Source organism: Theobroma cacao, chromosome 6, assembly GCF_053813885.1.
Source record: "Theobroma cacao isolate CCN51 chromosome 6, ASM5381388v1, whole genome shotgun sequence".
Lineage (NCBI taxonomy): Eukaryota > Viridiplantae > Streptophyta > Magnoliopsida > Malvales > Malvaceae > Theobroma > Theobroma cacao.
The window spans coordinates 17,057,374-17,072,313 of record NC_142644.1 but is presented as its reverse complement, the minus strand read 5'-3'; the positions used below and the strand labels follow the sequence as shown (position 1 = coordinate 17,072,313).

The 14,940-nt window shown below is 32.7% G+C and overlaps 2 protein-coding genes across 3 annotated transcripts; one reads left to right on the top strand and one right to left on the bottom strand.

Moving 5' to 3' along the window:
* Window positions 1-6,910: 6,910 nt before the first annotated feature.
* LOC18595719 (Putative thiol-disulfide oxidoreductase DCC) lies at window positions 6,911-11,078 on the top strand. 2 transcript variants are annotated; one of them, XR_016027096.1, is made up of 7 exons: window positions 6,911-7,183; window positions 7,273-7,330; window positions 7,505-7,612; window positions 7,905-7,997; window positions 8,104-8,194; window positions 9,712-10,359; window positions 10,582-11,078. XR_016027096.1 is itself a non-coding variant. In XM_018123748.2 (6 exons), the coding sequence occupies exons 1-5, from the start codon at window positions 6,973-6,975 to the stop codon at window positions 8,183-8,185; spliced, it is 552 nt and encodes a 183-aa protein (XP_017979237.1). In that variant the 5' UTR covers window positions 6,911-6,972; the 3' UTR covers window positions 8,186-8,194; window positions 10,582-11,078. The 2 variants fall into 2 exon arrangements, 1 of the variants encoding a protein (XP_017979237.1); XM_018123748.2 differs by lacking the exon at window positions 9,712-10,359.
* RBL5 (RHOMBOID-like protein 5) lies at window positions 9,859-12,675 on the bottom strand. The gene is made up of 5 exons (XM_018123746.2): window positions 12,089-12,675; window positions 11,099-11,262; window positions 10,850-11,022; window positions 10,494-10,753; window positions 9,859-10,412 (listed from the first exon to the last, which is right to left on the bottom strand). The coding sequence occupies exons 1-5, from the start codon at window positions 12,388-12,390 to the stop codon at window positions 10,340-10,342; spliced, it is 972 nt and encodes a 323-aa protein (XP_017979235.2). The 5' UTR covers window positions 12,391-12,675; the 3' UTR covers window positions 9,859-10,339.
* Between the last annotated feature and the right edge of the window lie 2,265 nt (window positions 12,676-14,940).

Genomic DNA, 14,940 nt, shown 5'->3' with positions numbered 1-14,940 from the left:
TAAGGTTATTGACCTATTTTGGGGTGGAAACTTTTATTTACCTTGATTTCTGTGTACTACTTGAAATGATTATAATGCATAGGAAATTCTTGGTTTTTCATATAAGGCACAAACTTTCGTTTGAAATAAATGGTTTTTATAATCTTGCATTTTAATATTCAAAATTATCTACGTGATGCTTGTTTCCCCTCTACGCCCTACTCACGGAGCCGATGATCACTAAGTCTATGAGACTCACACCCTTTTATTTCCCTTTTTGTTGACAGGGATCAGCCTAGTCTGTAATCATTGGTGCGTTAGGTCCACTGCAAATAGGTAAAGGGATCTCCTAGCATTTTATCCCGAGTCGTTCCGTTGTTAGAGGTCAAGTCGTAGCTCTTTGTTCATTAAGTTGTAAACAGATATTGATGTTGATATAAGTAAATAATTGGAGATTGTGGATTTTAATGTATAAACTTGTGATTAAATGGTTTAAAGCTTGAATCGATTAGTTTGTTTATGGTTCAAGTCATGATATGAAAGTATATTGTTTTAAGTATCAATATGGAATAGTGATTGTATGTAGTGAACTAACAGGCATTTTGAGTAAGGCTTATTCGGGACTTGGCGGGTCTTTCTCAGAGGTCTCAAGCACCAGTAGCGACCGGAGAGGAGTCGTTACAAATTAAAAAGCCATCTAAAGTTGGGACTGACTCCCTTACATTTTTGAATCATATTCAAGGTGATATATGTGGATTTATACATCCATCGTGTGCACCATTTAAATATTCTACAATTTTAATAGATGCATCAGCTAGATTGTCACATGTGTGCTTATTATTAGCTTGCAATTTGGCATTTGCAATCATTGGTTTGCAAGCACATTTTCCTGATTATGCAATCAAGACTATACGTCTTAACAATGCTGGTGAATTTATATCTCAAGCCTTTAATATTGCATATTAGTTGGAGTAACTATTGAATAGTTTGTTGCTCATGTTCATACATAAAACTGTCTAACAGAATCATTTATTAAACACTTCTAATTGATTGCAAGGTCATTGCATATGAAATCTAATCTCCTAATTTCTATCGAGAGGCATGCCATTTTAGGTGCAGTAGACTTGTACACATCATGCCAAAGAGTTATTATAAATTCTCCCTTATACAATTGGTTTATGATCACGAATCAAATATTTTCTATCTAAGAATTTTTGGATGTGTAGTATATGTTTCAATTATTCCATCACAACGCACAAAGATGGGTCTTCAAAGGAGGTTAGGAATATATGTTGGGTATGAATTTCCATTGATAATTAAATATCTAGAATCCTCAACAGGAGATTTATTTACAGCAAGGTTTGCTAATTGTTATTTTGATGAAACAATTTTTCCAACATTAGGGAGAGAAAACAAACAACTGAAAAAAAAATGTGACACCAAGTACTTTCCTATAGAAGTCAATATGACCTTATCAACGAGACAAAGGGTCAATGGATGCTGATTTAAGTGCCAAAGGATGGAGACGAGTGAAAAGAGTATTTTAAGATAAAATATTCTACACGTGAAGAAATAATAATAAAATAATAATATTTTTGTTGGGAAAGAATTTGCCAGATAAAAGGTGATTCAATGTGAATTAGGGCAAAGTAAGATGTTTTGGAGCCCCAAAAGGCTAGTGAAAAATTTTTGAATAAAATAATATTAAAATATTAATATTTTATTCGATGTCAAAATTTTTCATGAAGGAGAAATATATGGTTGATCTAAGTGGGGAAGAAGAAAGGCAAGAAAATTTTAGAGAAAAATGACGTTGATGGGGCCTGCAAGTTTTTATTAAATAAAGCTAGCGCAGGTAAGTAAATATTTAAATATTACGGTGTTACTACGTTAAATCATAAATTTGATATTTTATTGGTACAAGTGTTAAGGAAGAAAAATGGAAAGAAATTCGAATTAAAAGATTATGGGTTTATACAATTAAAAAGGGTGAAAACCTTAAAGGGCAAAACGATAATTTCTCATAAAGCTTGGTCAAAGCTTCCAAAAGATGCTTTGACTCTCCATCTTTATCCCATGGCCGGCCATTGTGTCCAAGGCATCATCTTCCTCTTTCATCTTCTCCCAACGCCATATTTGTTCCTCCCCCATAAAATTCAAAGATTTTCATTTTCGTTTCCTTCTTTTCTTTCTTTCTTTTTCTTTTCTTGCTCCTTCCTTCTCCTAAGTTCTTGAGCATCAAACTTGTAGCTTCTAACCCCAATTTTCAGCACATCTAAACCCTAGGAGAGAGAAAGAAAAATCTCTCTTACTTTCTTTTGTTTTCTATTTCTACTCCACTTTCAACAACACTTGGATTTTTGGCTTCAAATCTTCATTTTTAAGGCTAAAAGGTATATATTTTCAACCCTTGAATTTTTGAATTTATGGGTTGTAATTTTTATATTTTATTTTCTAAGTTTCTTCAAATTTCCTTTCTTTGAAATTTGCTAGGTTTGGTTGATCTTTATACCTTCAAGCACCAACGTCAAGAAACTTCAAACTTGAACAATTAGTTAAAAGGGTTTGTGAATTAGACTAGAATTCTAGGTTAAAAGTTGGGTTAGAGTGTAGATTGTATAGTGTATATTTATTAGAATTATTAAATTCAAATTATGACTTGATGGAGGTTGTTATGGCTTATTGGTAAATATAGGTTTTAACGGTATTCCGAGACTACCTAGATTGAGACTTTGTGGGCACTAGTTTTGTAAAGTGGCATTAAGGTGAGTGAACTTGCATTAAAATGTTTTGGAATAAATGATTATATGCTTGATTGAACCGCTTGCAAATATTTTATTGGTTTTTCTTTAAAATTTGCATGGGAACAAGCCCTTGATGAAATGTTTTTATGTTGTGAAATATGAATGTGATGAATTCATGTGTTTCTACATTATGTTGATAGTGGTGTGCTGTGTGAGTGCACACACTGATGATATATGCCTTGTGCGGTGTGGAAGTGCACATGACAGTAATAGTGGTGTGTTATGTGAGTGCACACACTGATGATGATATTACCTGTGCGCGATGTGGGGGTGAACACGATGGCATTAGCTGTGCACGATGTGGGGGAACACACCATGACTCCGACTATATGCGGTGTGAGAGTGCACATGAGCTAAGTGAGGCGGTGGTGGTATACGTGTTTATATATATAGATATATGTATATTTACTATATAGAAAGTTTTGGAATTAATATGTGATTGCATTGATTATTGAAACTTGATTATTGTCAAAGGTGTTTAATCTGATTCTCGTTGCAATAGGATTGGATTTTTATAGTAGTGAAAATTCTCTTAATTTCATTTGCCTAGAAATTTCACTGTAGCGAGAATGCATTTTCGCTGCAACGAGAAACTCTTTGGTGGATGGCCTTAACCCTTGCTCTAGATTTCGCTACAGCGAAAATGCATTCTTACTTTAGTGAAAAACTCTCAAGTTGTTGGTTCAAAATTTTGCCCTGAAGTTAGATGCAACGAAAATTCATTCTCGCTGCAACGAGATTCGCTCTGCTATGCTTGCCTCGCTTAAACTCCTAAATATTTTAAAATGAGTTGAAAAACAGCACGGCATCAAGTTTTGTTCATAATATATAAAATTGCATTGTTTTTAAACAAGTGCATCATGTTTTTGAAAAACTCTTCGTATCGTTTGCTTTTTCTCTTCCTATGTTTACTCACTAGGTTTATACTTATCCTTTTCAACTTCATGTTTTAATTTTCAGGTTCGTAGATAGTTAGATCTTAGGTAGAGGTGCTTCATTCTGTTCATCTTACAGTAGGTTGGCCAGAGCACTCCATAATATTATCCAAGCCAGAGTCACTCCGCTGATAGTCAAGGTCTTTTGTATAAGTATATAGTTAATTAAATATAATTCTTGAGATTTGTTGTAAACACTGTATGTTTGGTTTGCATGATAATGTCACTACAAGTTGGCAAATGGTAATATTATTTTGTGAATGCTATTGTTCAGTTGCCACGATTTATGTTCGAAAGGAAAATTATTTTTGAGAACAATGAATTAAGAACCTTAGAGGTAAACGAGGGACAGGTGGTCTAATGAACAAGTTTTCATATAAAGGCTTGCTTGGGCCCAATGGGCCACGCCTATTGGGTCCTTGCACTGGTCATGGCTTGAGAATTGGGCTGTGATAGAAATATCTTGAAATGTATTATTATTATTATTATTATTATTTAGCTTTGATCATTGCACAAATCAATATGAACTTGAAGTTAAAAAGATAATTCTTTTGCAAAATATAGTAAATCAATTATACGGCATATTTACTGACCTAAAGAGAATAATTAAATCTTATATACCAGCTGCAAATGCTCCTATTAGCATTGATGTCCTAGTAAGACAAGGCACACCAAAAGTGTGGGAAACTAATTCGTTCCAAAGATAATAATCCTCAAAAAATAAAAGAAGAAAATATTCAAGATAGTGAGAAAAAATTGAAACATAAACTCTAGAAAAAACCCTTGACATAATTGATAAAATTCCAGAATAAATCCAAGTATTGAAATTAGTGAAAATGAAGAGATCTCAATAAATTATATCACAATGGAAAAGGATGGAATCAGAATGAAATAAATATTGACAATATTTTTGCACATAATGTAGCACTCAATATTATGAAAGAAAATAGAATCTTGAACTTACATGTGTTGAATAATGTAGACATAAAAATGATGGACCAATGTGGAAAGATGCAAGATGGAACTAAATTCACTTGAAAAAAGTGAAGTTTTTGGATCTGTAGTCCGTACACCAAATGGTGTAAAACCAATGGGATATAAATGGGTATTTGTGTGCATACAAAATGAGAAAAATGAGATTATAAGCTATAAAGCACGGCTTGTTGTACAGGGTTTTACCCAAAGACCTACTATTGAGTATGAAGAGATATATTCTCTGTGGCGGATATAATTACAATATTAACTAGTCTGGTAATAAATGAGAAGATTTAAATGCATCTAATAAATATAGTTATAATTTATTTATATGGCTCACTTAATAACAATATCCATATGAAAATTCTTGAAGGATTTAAGTTGCCTAAAGCACAAAATTTGAATTTTTGAGAAATTTATTCGATCAAATTAAATAAATGTTTATATGGATTAAAGTAATTAGGAAGCATGTGGTATAATTGCCTTAGTGAATATTTGTTGAAAAAAGGCTATAAAATGATCTTATATGTCCGTGTGCTTTTATAAAAAGATTCGGATTTGAATTTGTCATAATTATTGTTTATATTGATGACATAAACATTATTGAAACTCCTAAAAAGTTATCAAACGTGATAAATTACTTAAAAAAAGAATTTGCAATGAAAGACCTTGAAAGGACAAAATTTTGTTTAGGTTTTTAAATTGAGCACTTGACAAATGAAATTTTTGTCTATCAATCAAATTATTTAACAAAAATATTAAAGCAATTCTATGTGTATAAAGCATATCCATTGAGTTCACCAATAATTGTAAGGTCACTAGATGTGAAAAAAAAACCCTTTTCGACTTATTAAAGATAATGAAGAACTTCTTTGTCTTGAAGTACCATATCTTAATGCCATTTGAGCACTAATGTATCTTGTTAGCAATAAAATAACTTGATATATTATTTACTGTAAATTTATTAGTAAGTATAATTATTCTCCAACTCAAAGACATTGAAATGGAATTAAATTTATACTTCGATATTTCCGAGAAACTACGAATATGGGCTTATATTACTTAAATGTATTAAAATTAAATTTAATTGGTTATACAGATATAGAATATTTATCTGATTCACACAAGACTCGATCCCAAATATGTTACTTATTCATATATGGAGGCATGACTATTTCATGGTGTTTTCTAAAACAAATTATAGTTGCCATTTCTTCTAACCATGCATAAATTTTAGCAATTTATGAGGTAAGTCGTGATTGTATCTGGTTAAGATTTGTCATTCAACATATTTGAGAATTGTGTGGGTTATCAATCAAAAGGAAAAATCCAACAATGCTATATGAGGATAATACTACGTGCATAGCTCAATTGAAAGAATGATACATCAATGATTCGTTAAAATGACAATTTAATAGATTAGTTCACTAAAGCTCTTCATTGCAACATTTTAAAAGTTGGTATAAAATATTATAATGCATTGTTTTAAAGATCTTAGATAATGCAATCATCAAGGAAAGTAAAATACGCACTGTACTCTTTTCCTTCATCAAGATTTTTCACACTGAGTTTTTTTTTATAAAGTTTTTAATAAGACAGTACTTCAAAAGTTTATTCTTAAAAAGAATTATGTATTTTTTTTTCTACACTTGGATTTTTTTCTTTGAGGTTTTTTTCTTATAAGGTTTTAACGAGACATATTTTTAATACAATAGATATTTAAGGGGTAGTGTTATGAATTTTTTTTGAATATCTATTTATATTATCTATATTTAAATTTAGATGTAAATTAGATTGGACCAACATTAGGATTTAATTCATTCATCTAATTTCTCGGTATTATGTTCATCTAGTAAATTTTATCTAGATAAGAGGTTATTAGTTTATAAATAAGTCCCTCACTTCATTTGTAAATGCACACTTGAGTAAAATATTGTTTACTTTTTTGAAATACTTTCTTTTTCTCTAAATATCTTTTCTTATATTTCTTTTATAAATGTTTTTTCAAGTTATATTTTATAACATATTTTAAATTTTAAATTTTTAAAGTAACAAAGCAAATGGGCCAAACTTGTTCTGTTGTTTATTTATTTAATTATTCTTAAAATTTTCACTGATTGGATAAATTTTATAATAAAATTCGATTTGTTCCATTTTTTTTTGCACAGTCTACAAGTTGGACACTCGATTCTGTAGGTTCCGAATGGTATCCAACATTCCACGTGGAGCCAGACAAATCTCCACTCAACCATTTTTTACCAAAGAGAGAGAGAAAAAAAATGAAAAAATGCTTTCAACAACTGCTCTCTTCCATGGCGCTTCTTCTTTCCGGTGGGTGTGCACGATTAAACTTTCCAACCTCTGCGCAATCGACAAACCGTTTCACTGTTTTTGCTACACTGTCCCGTCCTCGGCCTGATACTGTGAACTGGGTCGAAGCCACTTCCAGCTTTTTCGACCATGACACGAGGCCTATCATGTTGTTCGATGGTAACAGCTCATTAGTTTTGCAATTTTTTTTTCTGTTTAGTTTTTAATCAAGTTAGACATGATCACTTGAATTTTCTTATTTTGGACAGGAGTTTGCAACTTATGTAATGGAGGCGTCCGGTTTGTTCGTGATGTTGATCGAAACAGGTCAGTAATGAAATTTAGAAGGAAAATTTAAACCCCATATATAAAGAAATTGTTGTTTCGTCCGGACAGAGACGTTTTAGAGTTTTACATCTTTATAATTATTCAAGTATGGGTTGTTAATTTTCTATGTTTTGAGGATGGCTTTTTTCTTGTTTTCTTTATCGATGTTGATAGGAGAATTAGGTTCGAGTCTCTTCAGAGTGAAGCAGGGAAGAAACTATTGATGAGGTCTGGAAGAGCTCCTGATGATATTTCTAGTGTTGTTCTTGTTGAAAAGGATAGGTAATTTATAACCCAATTTCTAATTAGGGTCTTTAATTATCGATTCATGAGCTATTGGCTTAATTTCAGCAACTGGGCAATGGTTTTTTCCAGTTTCCTTGATGTTATGTTTACTTTGAACTTTGAAGAAATGACAAGATTAAAAGAGAAGAGAATCTAACAAGAGTTTTGAAAGCTGTAATATTTCATACCGAACTTCATATTAAAACTAGCGCATCTAATTTGAGAAACTGGTCAGACTATCTGGAGGTGGATTGCACACTAAAAACTGAGATTTGATGGTGGGTTTCAGATCATATATTAAGTCAGAAGCAGTGTTAAAGATCATGGAATACCTAGACTTGCCTCTCCCCCAGCTTGCATTCGTTCTACAGTTTGTACCCTTGTAAGTCATGCCTTTTTGTTACTCTTTAGCTTATGGAAGTAGTCGTTTGGGATCTATGTCATGATTGTTCTTTTCCTTTTTTGTTTTTCATTTTGGTTGGTTGCAGGTTTGTAAGGGACTTTATGTATGATAATGTTGCAAACAACCGTTATGCACTTTTTGGCTATTCAGACTCATGTGAGATATGAAGTAATACAGTAGGTTATTATACTCTCTCAATATGTAGTGTAAGCCTCATATATATAGGCAATTAATCCTAATCCTTGTAAAATTTTGTATAACTTTTATACTAATTGTATAATTGTCTCAATACTAATTGAACCATTCAATTAAGTTCTTGAAGTTCTCAACTTCTTTCAATTAAGTTCAACTTAATTAACTCCTTTTTAAATTCTCAATTGATATTTTTTAATGAATGTGACCCATTAGGTTCTTAACATGTTAGCAATTAATATAATTTATAATCCAAGTTCAACTGGGATTAGATGAATCAAATTCTTTTGCATTCATCGTCAATTTCCCAATAGATTAGTTTATATTTATAAGTCAAGATTGGCACTAATAATGCATCATGATTACCCAAATGTTAAGAAGAGTAATAATGCTTTGTGACTCAACTTTTCAGTTAACAGTCTTGCAGTGTATTATCCCCTTCATTGTCTAGTATCTTGACAAGACTTAGATCATGGTGCCATTATTTGCTTTATGGAACAAAAAAACTTATGACGTCAAGCATGGATTGCTATATATGAATCATGATGTTTTCACTGGCTATAGAACTAGTCTTTCAAGAAATAGTGGCATAATCTAATTTTAATAGCCATGTTTTGTTAAAGATACCTTCTGATGTCATTACTTTAATAGAATAGAATAGCATTAAAATCCTATGCTTAAAGCTTACTTTTCAAGGTATAGCCTGTTTCATGCGAAAAAAGAATGATTCATTGTCTATTTTTTCTTGTTGTCAAAGTTTTTGATCATTTATGTGACTTGTCATGGACATAGAGCTTGCCTTGAGCAAGCCTTATTTAAATTAGTTGTCAGCTAGAGTGATACTTTTTGCAATGAAGAGGGCAGCTTCAAATGGTTAGTTTTTTTAATGTCACAGATAATATTGTGTACTTTTGCTGTTGCATGACAGTCCTCGTTATCTTAATTTAGCTTCTTCTCTCTACCTCTCCTCTTTTTGAAAGCATGGTAATGAAGCTTGATCCTTTGATTAGTGATGAAGCGGTATGAAAATGAACTCCCAAATTTAGCTAGTTTTCTTATTAGATCATCTTCTTTCTTGCCCTCAATATTATTGCAAGTTCTGACTGCTTGTAGAAACAAAAAGTTTGACATATAGAATTTGGAGGTAGAATTATGCACCTTATTTACACTGGCAACATCCTTTACTTCTCAAAATTTCCCTTCTGTCATGTTTATAATGAGTTGCATAAATTTGTTTTAAATGTTTCCTGGATGGTACATAAAGAACTTCTTGAGTCTTTGACTGGAGATGTACTAGAGAGAAATGACAGTGCTTGAAGCTGCTATTTTTCTTGTTGGATTGCTTTTGCATCAATCCTATTATATTATTTTTCCAACTGCTGACTGCTTGAATAAAAGAAAATTAGAAATATGTTGTGGAAATCTAATTAAAAAAATTTTATATTAGGCTCAAGGAATAAATTTTGATCTCTAACGAGTTTCTACACTTGTTTTTTTCTAGAAATGTTTTACCAAGCTTTTCGAAAATGTGGAAAAGGATTTTGAACTCGATTTCTGCTCTCCATGGAAAGAATCATACAAGGAAGTTGCTGATCTCTAATGCAATATGTACAACAATCTTTCCATTGGAATTTATGAAAACAAAGAATGATGAGTAAATGATACATCATTATAAACTAACTGTGGGTTTTTAATTACAAAGAAGAGTCCTCACACATGTGTTTACTTTATATACTACCAATCCAGCTGCATGTAATTTAAAAGGTATTTATACACATGTATTTACTTCTGCTCTGGTTTTTGTTTGACCACCGTCTGCTACATCCACCTCAGAGATAGTAGCCTGAAGGTGAAACATTCAAACAATAAGAATTGAAGACTTGTGCATGTACATAAACATCGACAAGGATACATTTATATCTAGAATCACAAATTCAACAACTTAAAATTTTGCCTAATGAATTTTATCCTTTTACTGAGGGGGTCAAGATTCAGGGTCATACTCCCTTCTGAATTGGAATGTATTATTTACATTCTCACTGCAACTAAAGACAGATGAAAGGGAGTTTCTGGGATCATACTTGTGCTGCTTAGAAAAGAGGCAATTGAGCTGATACAAATATGGTCTGCTAGTCCAAGCTGCTGAGAGGTTTGCTTTCAAAAGTCTGACCTTTAAACAGCCTAGTTAAGCCAGTTGCATATCTGCAAAAAGGGCAGAAAGTTAGCTGAAGTTGGATTAATTTCAATGTCAAAATCTTCAGTAAAGCATTTTTAGTGATTTACCCAGTAATTAAAAGGACTAAGGCAATAATCCATAACAGATATTGATAGCATTTGTGCTTTGGCTTTTTATGCTTTATCTCATATCCAGGCGGAATATGCTTGCGGCTTACATATCCAAACTGAGGGCGAATGAGAAGTATAAATCCGACTAGAAATCCGGAGATAAACCCTCCTATATGAGCTGAATTATCCACATGAGGTAGAAATCCCACGGCTAGATTCAGGGAAATGATCAACACCAGGGTCAACAGAGCTGCACACTGAACAGACGAGTTAGAACACTCAATTGCCAAAGCTGTTGTTGTTAGCTCATAGTCTGATAGAAGTTAGAATCTTGTAAAGCATACAGTGTTTACCTTGTTTGCATAGTTTGTCCAGTTTGTAATGAGCTCAGAAAGCATAGCTCCCAACAGCCCGAAAAGTGCACCTGATGCACCGACAGATATGGTTTGTTTCCGCCCAGCCGAAGCTAGAGCAGACATCAAACTTCCACCAAAGCCAGAGAGCACATATAAGAGGCCGATTCTAACTGCAATGTTCAAGTATTGAGAATTAGTTACCTTATGAGAAAGCTCAGTTCTTGTATTTACAGATTAATTACTTACAGAATCCAAATTCTTGTTCCAGCCGAATTCCTATGAATAAAAGGCTCATCATATTAGCTACTAAATGGATGACTCCAGCATGAAGCCATATGCAGGATATGAGGCGCCACGCTTGCTTGCTCTCGACCACCAGTTTCCAATCAAGAGCTCCTAGTTCTTTCAGCCTGTGGAAACAAAATTTATAAGTAGGAGGTTACTTAACATGATACAACCCCACTTAACTGCTTAAAGTATAGATTATTACTAGCTGAATCTATTTCAGCATTCTATCCTGTAGTTTCTTTGGTATTAACCAACACTTGCATGCCATTCGAAGTTTACATCCATTTTTCCACTGAGGAATTTCTTATGGGCAATAATTTCGAAAAGGTCATTTTGCCAGACAGACAGAATAAGAAGTGCATGATAGACCATAACCCTACCAACCTCTATGAACAACTTATTTTGATTTTGAAGTTTCGACAATATATTTATCATTCCAAATTATTTGAAGATTATAGGCATATCTTGAAGAAAGCAAGTAGAAATCCTGGTTAGGTGCCAGTGCGGAATATACTTTCAAATATCAGGACATCAATCAGCTTTAAATGATAAGTTGTTACATATATCAATGCATTAGATAAACAGAAACAACTATTCTTTGTAAAACGGTATGGAGACTTTCAACTAAATGAAGGGAAAAACCTGATACTCTTGATCATTGATCAAGTGAGCCACTTAATCATTATGCTGCTAACAATTACTTAACTATAAATTTTAGATGATAATCAGAACAAGTTATCTTAATTATCATCAGAACAATTTTGCTTTCATAAACATCCTGATGTTGATAAATTGCCGAAGAAAGCAAAGAAAGAATCGAATGGAATTTCAAGAACTATGCTGATTCATTCAACAAAACGTTTATGACCTCAATTGAAACATAAAAGTCAGACTATGATCACCTGGATGAATGAGACAACACAAGAAATATGAGACGCGAATTCTTACGTGCTGAATGAAGGGCCAAGAAGAGGGTTATCCTTAATAGGATGGAACGAAAACCTTCCTAGATAATCATAGAAAAGACATTTGTCTGCCCCGGTTTTCGCTGGACAGTTATTGATGTACATGGTGAGAACAAACATTACGATGTTTGCCACAAACACGAGAGGCACGAGCCATGCAAACCATGGTTTCGGGGCCGGGGGTGAAAAGTGTTGCGGTGGAGGTGGTGGTGTCCTACGATGTGACTTGTAGGTTCTTCCTGTCTCGATGTCGGATGATGGTGGTGGTGGCAGCCCCTTCCCCATGACCGTGAGGAAGAGACGACGAAGGTTGTCCTCAACGCCAACGTTAGATTGGGTGGTGAGAGGGGCTATTAGGCACCCAAAGAACGGGAGAGAGACAAAGAGGAATGAAGAGGATTTTTGGTGGCAAGGAATGAGTTTTGCTAGGCTGGTAGTTGGTTATGTTTGGTGGCTTTTCCCGCTTATAGAAGTTCTTTTTGGGGCCAAACTACCTTATTCTAGTAAAGGAATTTGATGTTGAATTTGGAGTATGGTACAAGGCCGATGACTCTTAGCCAATGTTTCCTCATTCATTTGATTTTTCTGTTGTCTATTACTATCTTTCTGGTTTTCTGTTATTGTATATTGACAATATTAAAAAATAACCAGCACTGTTTTTCAATAAAATGAAATTAAGAACCTTGAACAGCAATATAATATTATATAATAGAAGGTAATTCTCTCTTTTATTATAAAAGTATAAACCAGTAATTGAATCCATTTCAATGAAAGATACTCAAACCTCAACATTCCTATAGAGAACAAAGGGTCTATTAATGCTACAACTAATATTAATTTTGCTTCAAGATTTATTGATATTAATTAGTATTTTTTAAATTAATGTAATTTGTTCTTTTATGCGTAAACTGATTTGACCAAGTGAAATTCGATACATTGTCGTAGAATTTTTAACCGGTTAGGCAAGCAAAGAGTGATAAGGCTAGAATTTTGTGGTTAATATTGTAGCTGTTATTCCCAAAGGGAATGACAGACTGAGGAAAGTATTGGCCGATATAAAAAGCTTTTCAAAATGTTTCCTTACATTCGGTAATTGGTGGCATTTGCCATTTACTATTTACCTCTCTAGTAAAGCATAGAAAAGCCATTTAGAAGTTATTAGAATCAGAAGTATTTTTTATTTTGAGAAAATTAAGAGGTTAATTTAAAATAAAAAATGCATATTTTTCAATAATTTAGAGGTTTTTTTATTCTTTTTAAAGTTATATAGCCTCACTTCATATGAAGAGCTTTAATTCCTTTTAAAGTTACATAGCCTCATTGTAAATGAGGAGTTTTGACTCTTTTTAAAGTTATGTAGCCTCATTTCAGACGAGGTTTCATTCTTTAAAGTTATGTAGCCTCATTCCAAATGATAAACCTTTATTCCTTTTATAGTTAGGTACCCTCGTTCTAGATAAGGAGCTTTTATTTCTTTTAAAGTTATGTAGCCTCATTCTAGATGAGGAGCGCTTATTCCATTTAAAGTTATGCAGCCTTATTCCAGATGAAGAGCTATCATTCTTGTTAAAGATACATAGCCTCATTCTAAATGAGGAGTTTCTACTCCTTGTAAAGTTATGTAGCCTCATTTTAGATAAGGATTTTTCATTCTTTAAAGTTATGTAGCCTCATTCCAAATGACAACTTTTATTCCTTTTATAATTGGGTAGCCTAGTTTTAGATAAGGAACTTTTATTTCTTTTAAAGTTATGTAACCTCATCCCAGATAAGAAGTATTTATTCCATTTAAAGTTAAGTAGCCTCATTCTAAATGATTAGAGCTTTCATTCTAAAGTTACATAGCTCATTCCAAATGAGGAGTTTTCATTCCATTTAAAGTTATATAGACTCATTCCAAATGAGGAGCTTTTATTCCATTTAAAGTTACATAGCCTCATTCCAAATGAGAAGCCTTTCATTTCTTTTAAAATTACATTGCCTCATTCTATATAATGAGCCTTCAAGTCCTTTTCAAGTTACGTACCCTCGTTAGAGATGACGAGCTTTCTAATTCTTTGAAGGAAAATCTTTTCAACCAAAATAGTGTCTACATCTTTGAACAATTCTTGGTTCTCAAGAATACCATAGACATTACATTTAGTTTAGGGGTCTATTGAAAATTAAGAGACATAGAGATTAAAAATGGAAATAAATGAAAAAAATAAAAAAAATAAGAAAACAAAAGAATACCATCGGATGACCATGTTAAATAGAAAGTAAGGGATAAAGATTGGTGTAAACCGATCTTAATCCCATTCTAATACAAATTCTAAAAAAAAAAATTAAAATAGACTAAAAATAAGAAATAACAATCTAAAAGTGTCACAACCCGTTCTAGAGCCATGACTAGCATAAAGGTCTACTTGGGTATTTGTCACATCCCATTTTATGGAGGGATCACAACTAGTGCATGGACTCAAATAGGTATAACCTGTTAAGCCTAAGCAAGCTTCTTTTCATTTATTCGTTAAACATTCATTGTCATATACTAAAATGTTCAATAATTCAATCACATACGTTCATCCATAGGTAATGTAATCGATTGCATTCCATTATCTTATCAAACTGTCAAAATCTTGTACATTATATCATATAATCATTCATCTACATCCTCGAGTGTCCATGTAGGCTCTCAAGCCACCTTTGTAACATTTAAACATAACATTTCATTAAGTAATGCTAAACCTAGTTTTCATTACTCGGACAAACTACATAATTAGCTTGGTGAGCTTGGGAAATGCATTGACTAGCTTAAATCCCTTGATTTCTAACCTTGAGCAAACCATTCACAAA

Coding starts and splice junctions, on each gene's coding strand:
- LOC18595719 (XM_018123748.2), top strand. CDS start 6,973: ATGAAAAAATGCTTTCAACAACTGCTCTCTTCCATGGCGCTTCTTCTT. Junction 7,184..7,272: donor GCCTATCATGTTGTTCGATG/GTAACAGCTCAT, acceptor TATTTTGGACAG/GAGTTTGCAACTTATGTAAT. Junction 7,998..8,103: donor GTTCTACAGTTTGTACCCTT/GTAAGTCATGCC, acceptor GGTTGGTTGCAG/GTTTGTAAGGGACTTTATGT.
- RBL5 (XM_018123746.2), bottom strand. CDS start 12,390: ATGGGGAAGGGGCTGCCACCACCACCATCATCCGACATCGAGACAGGA. Junction 11,023..11,098: donor GGAACAAGAATTTGGATTCT/GTAAGTAATTAA, acceptor TGAACATTGCAG/TTAGAATCGGCCTCTTATAT. Junction 10,754..10,849: donor GGACAAACTATGCAAACAAG/GTAAACACTGTA, acceptor TCGTCTGTTCAG/TGTGCAGCTCTGTTGACCCT.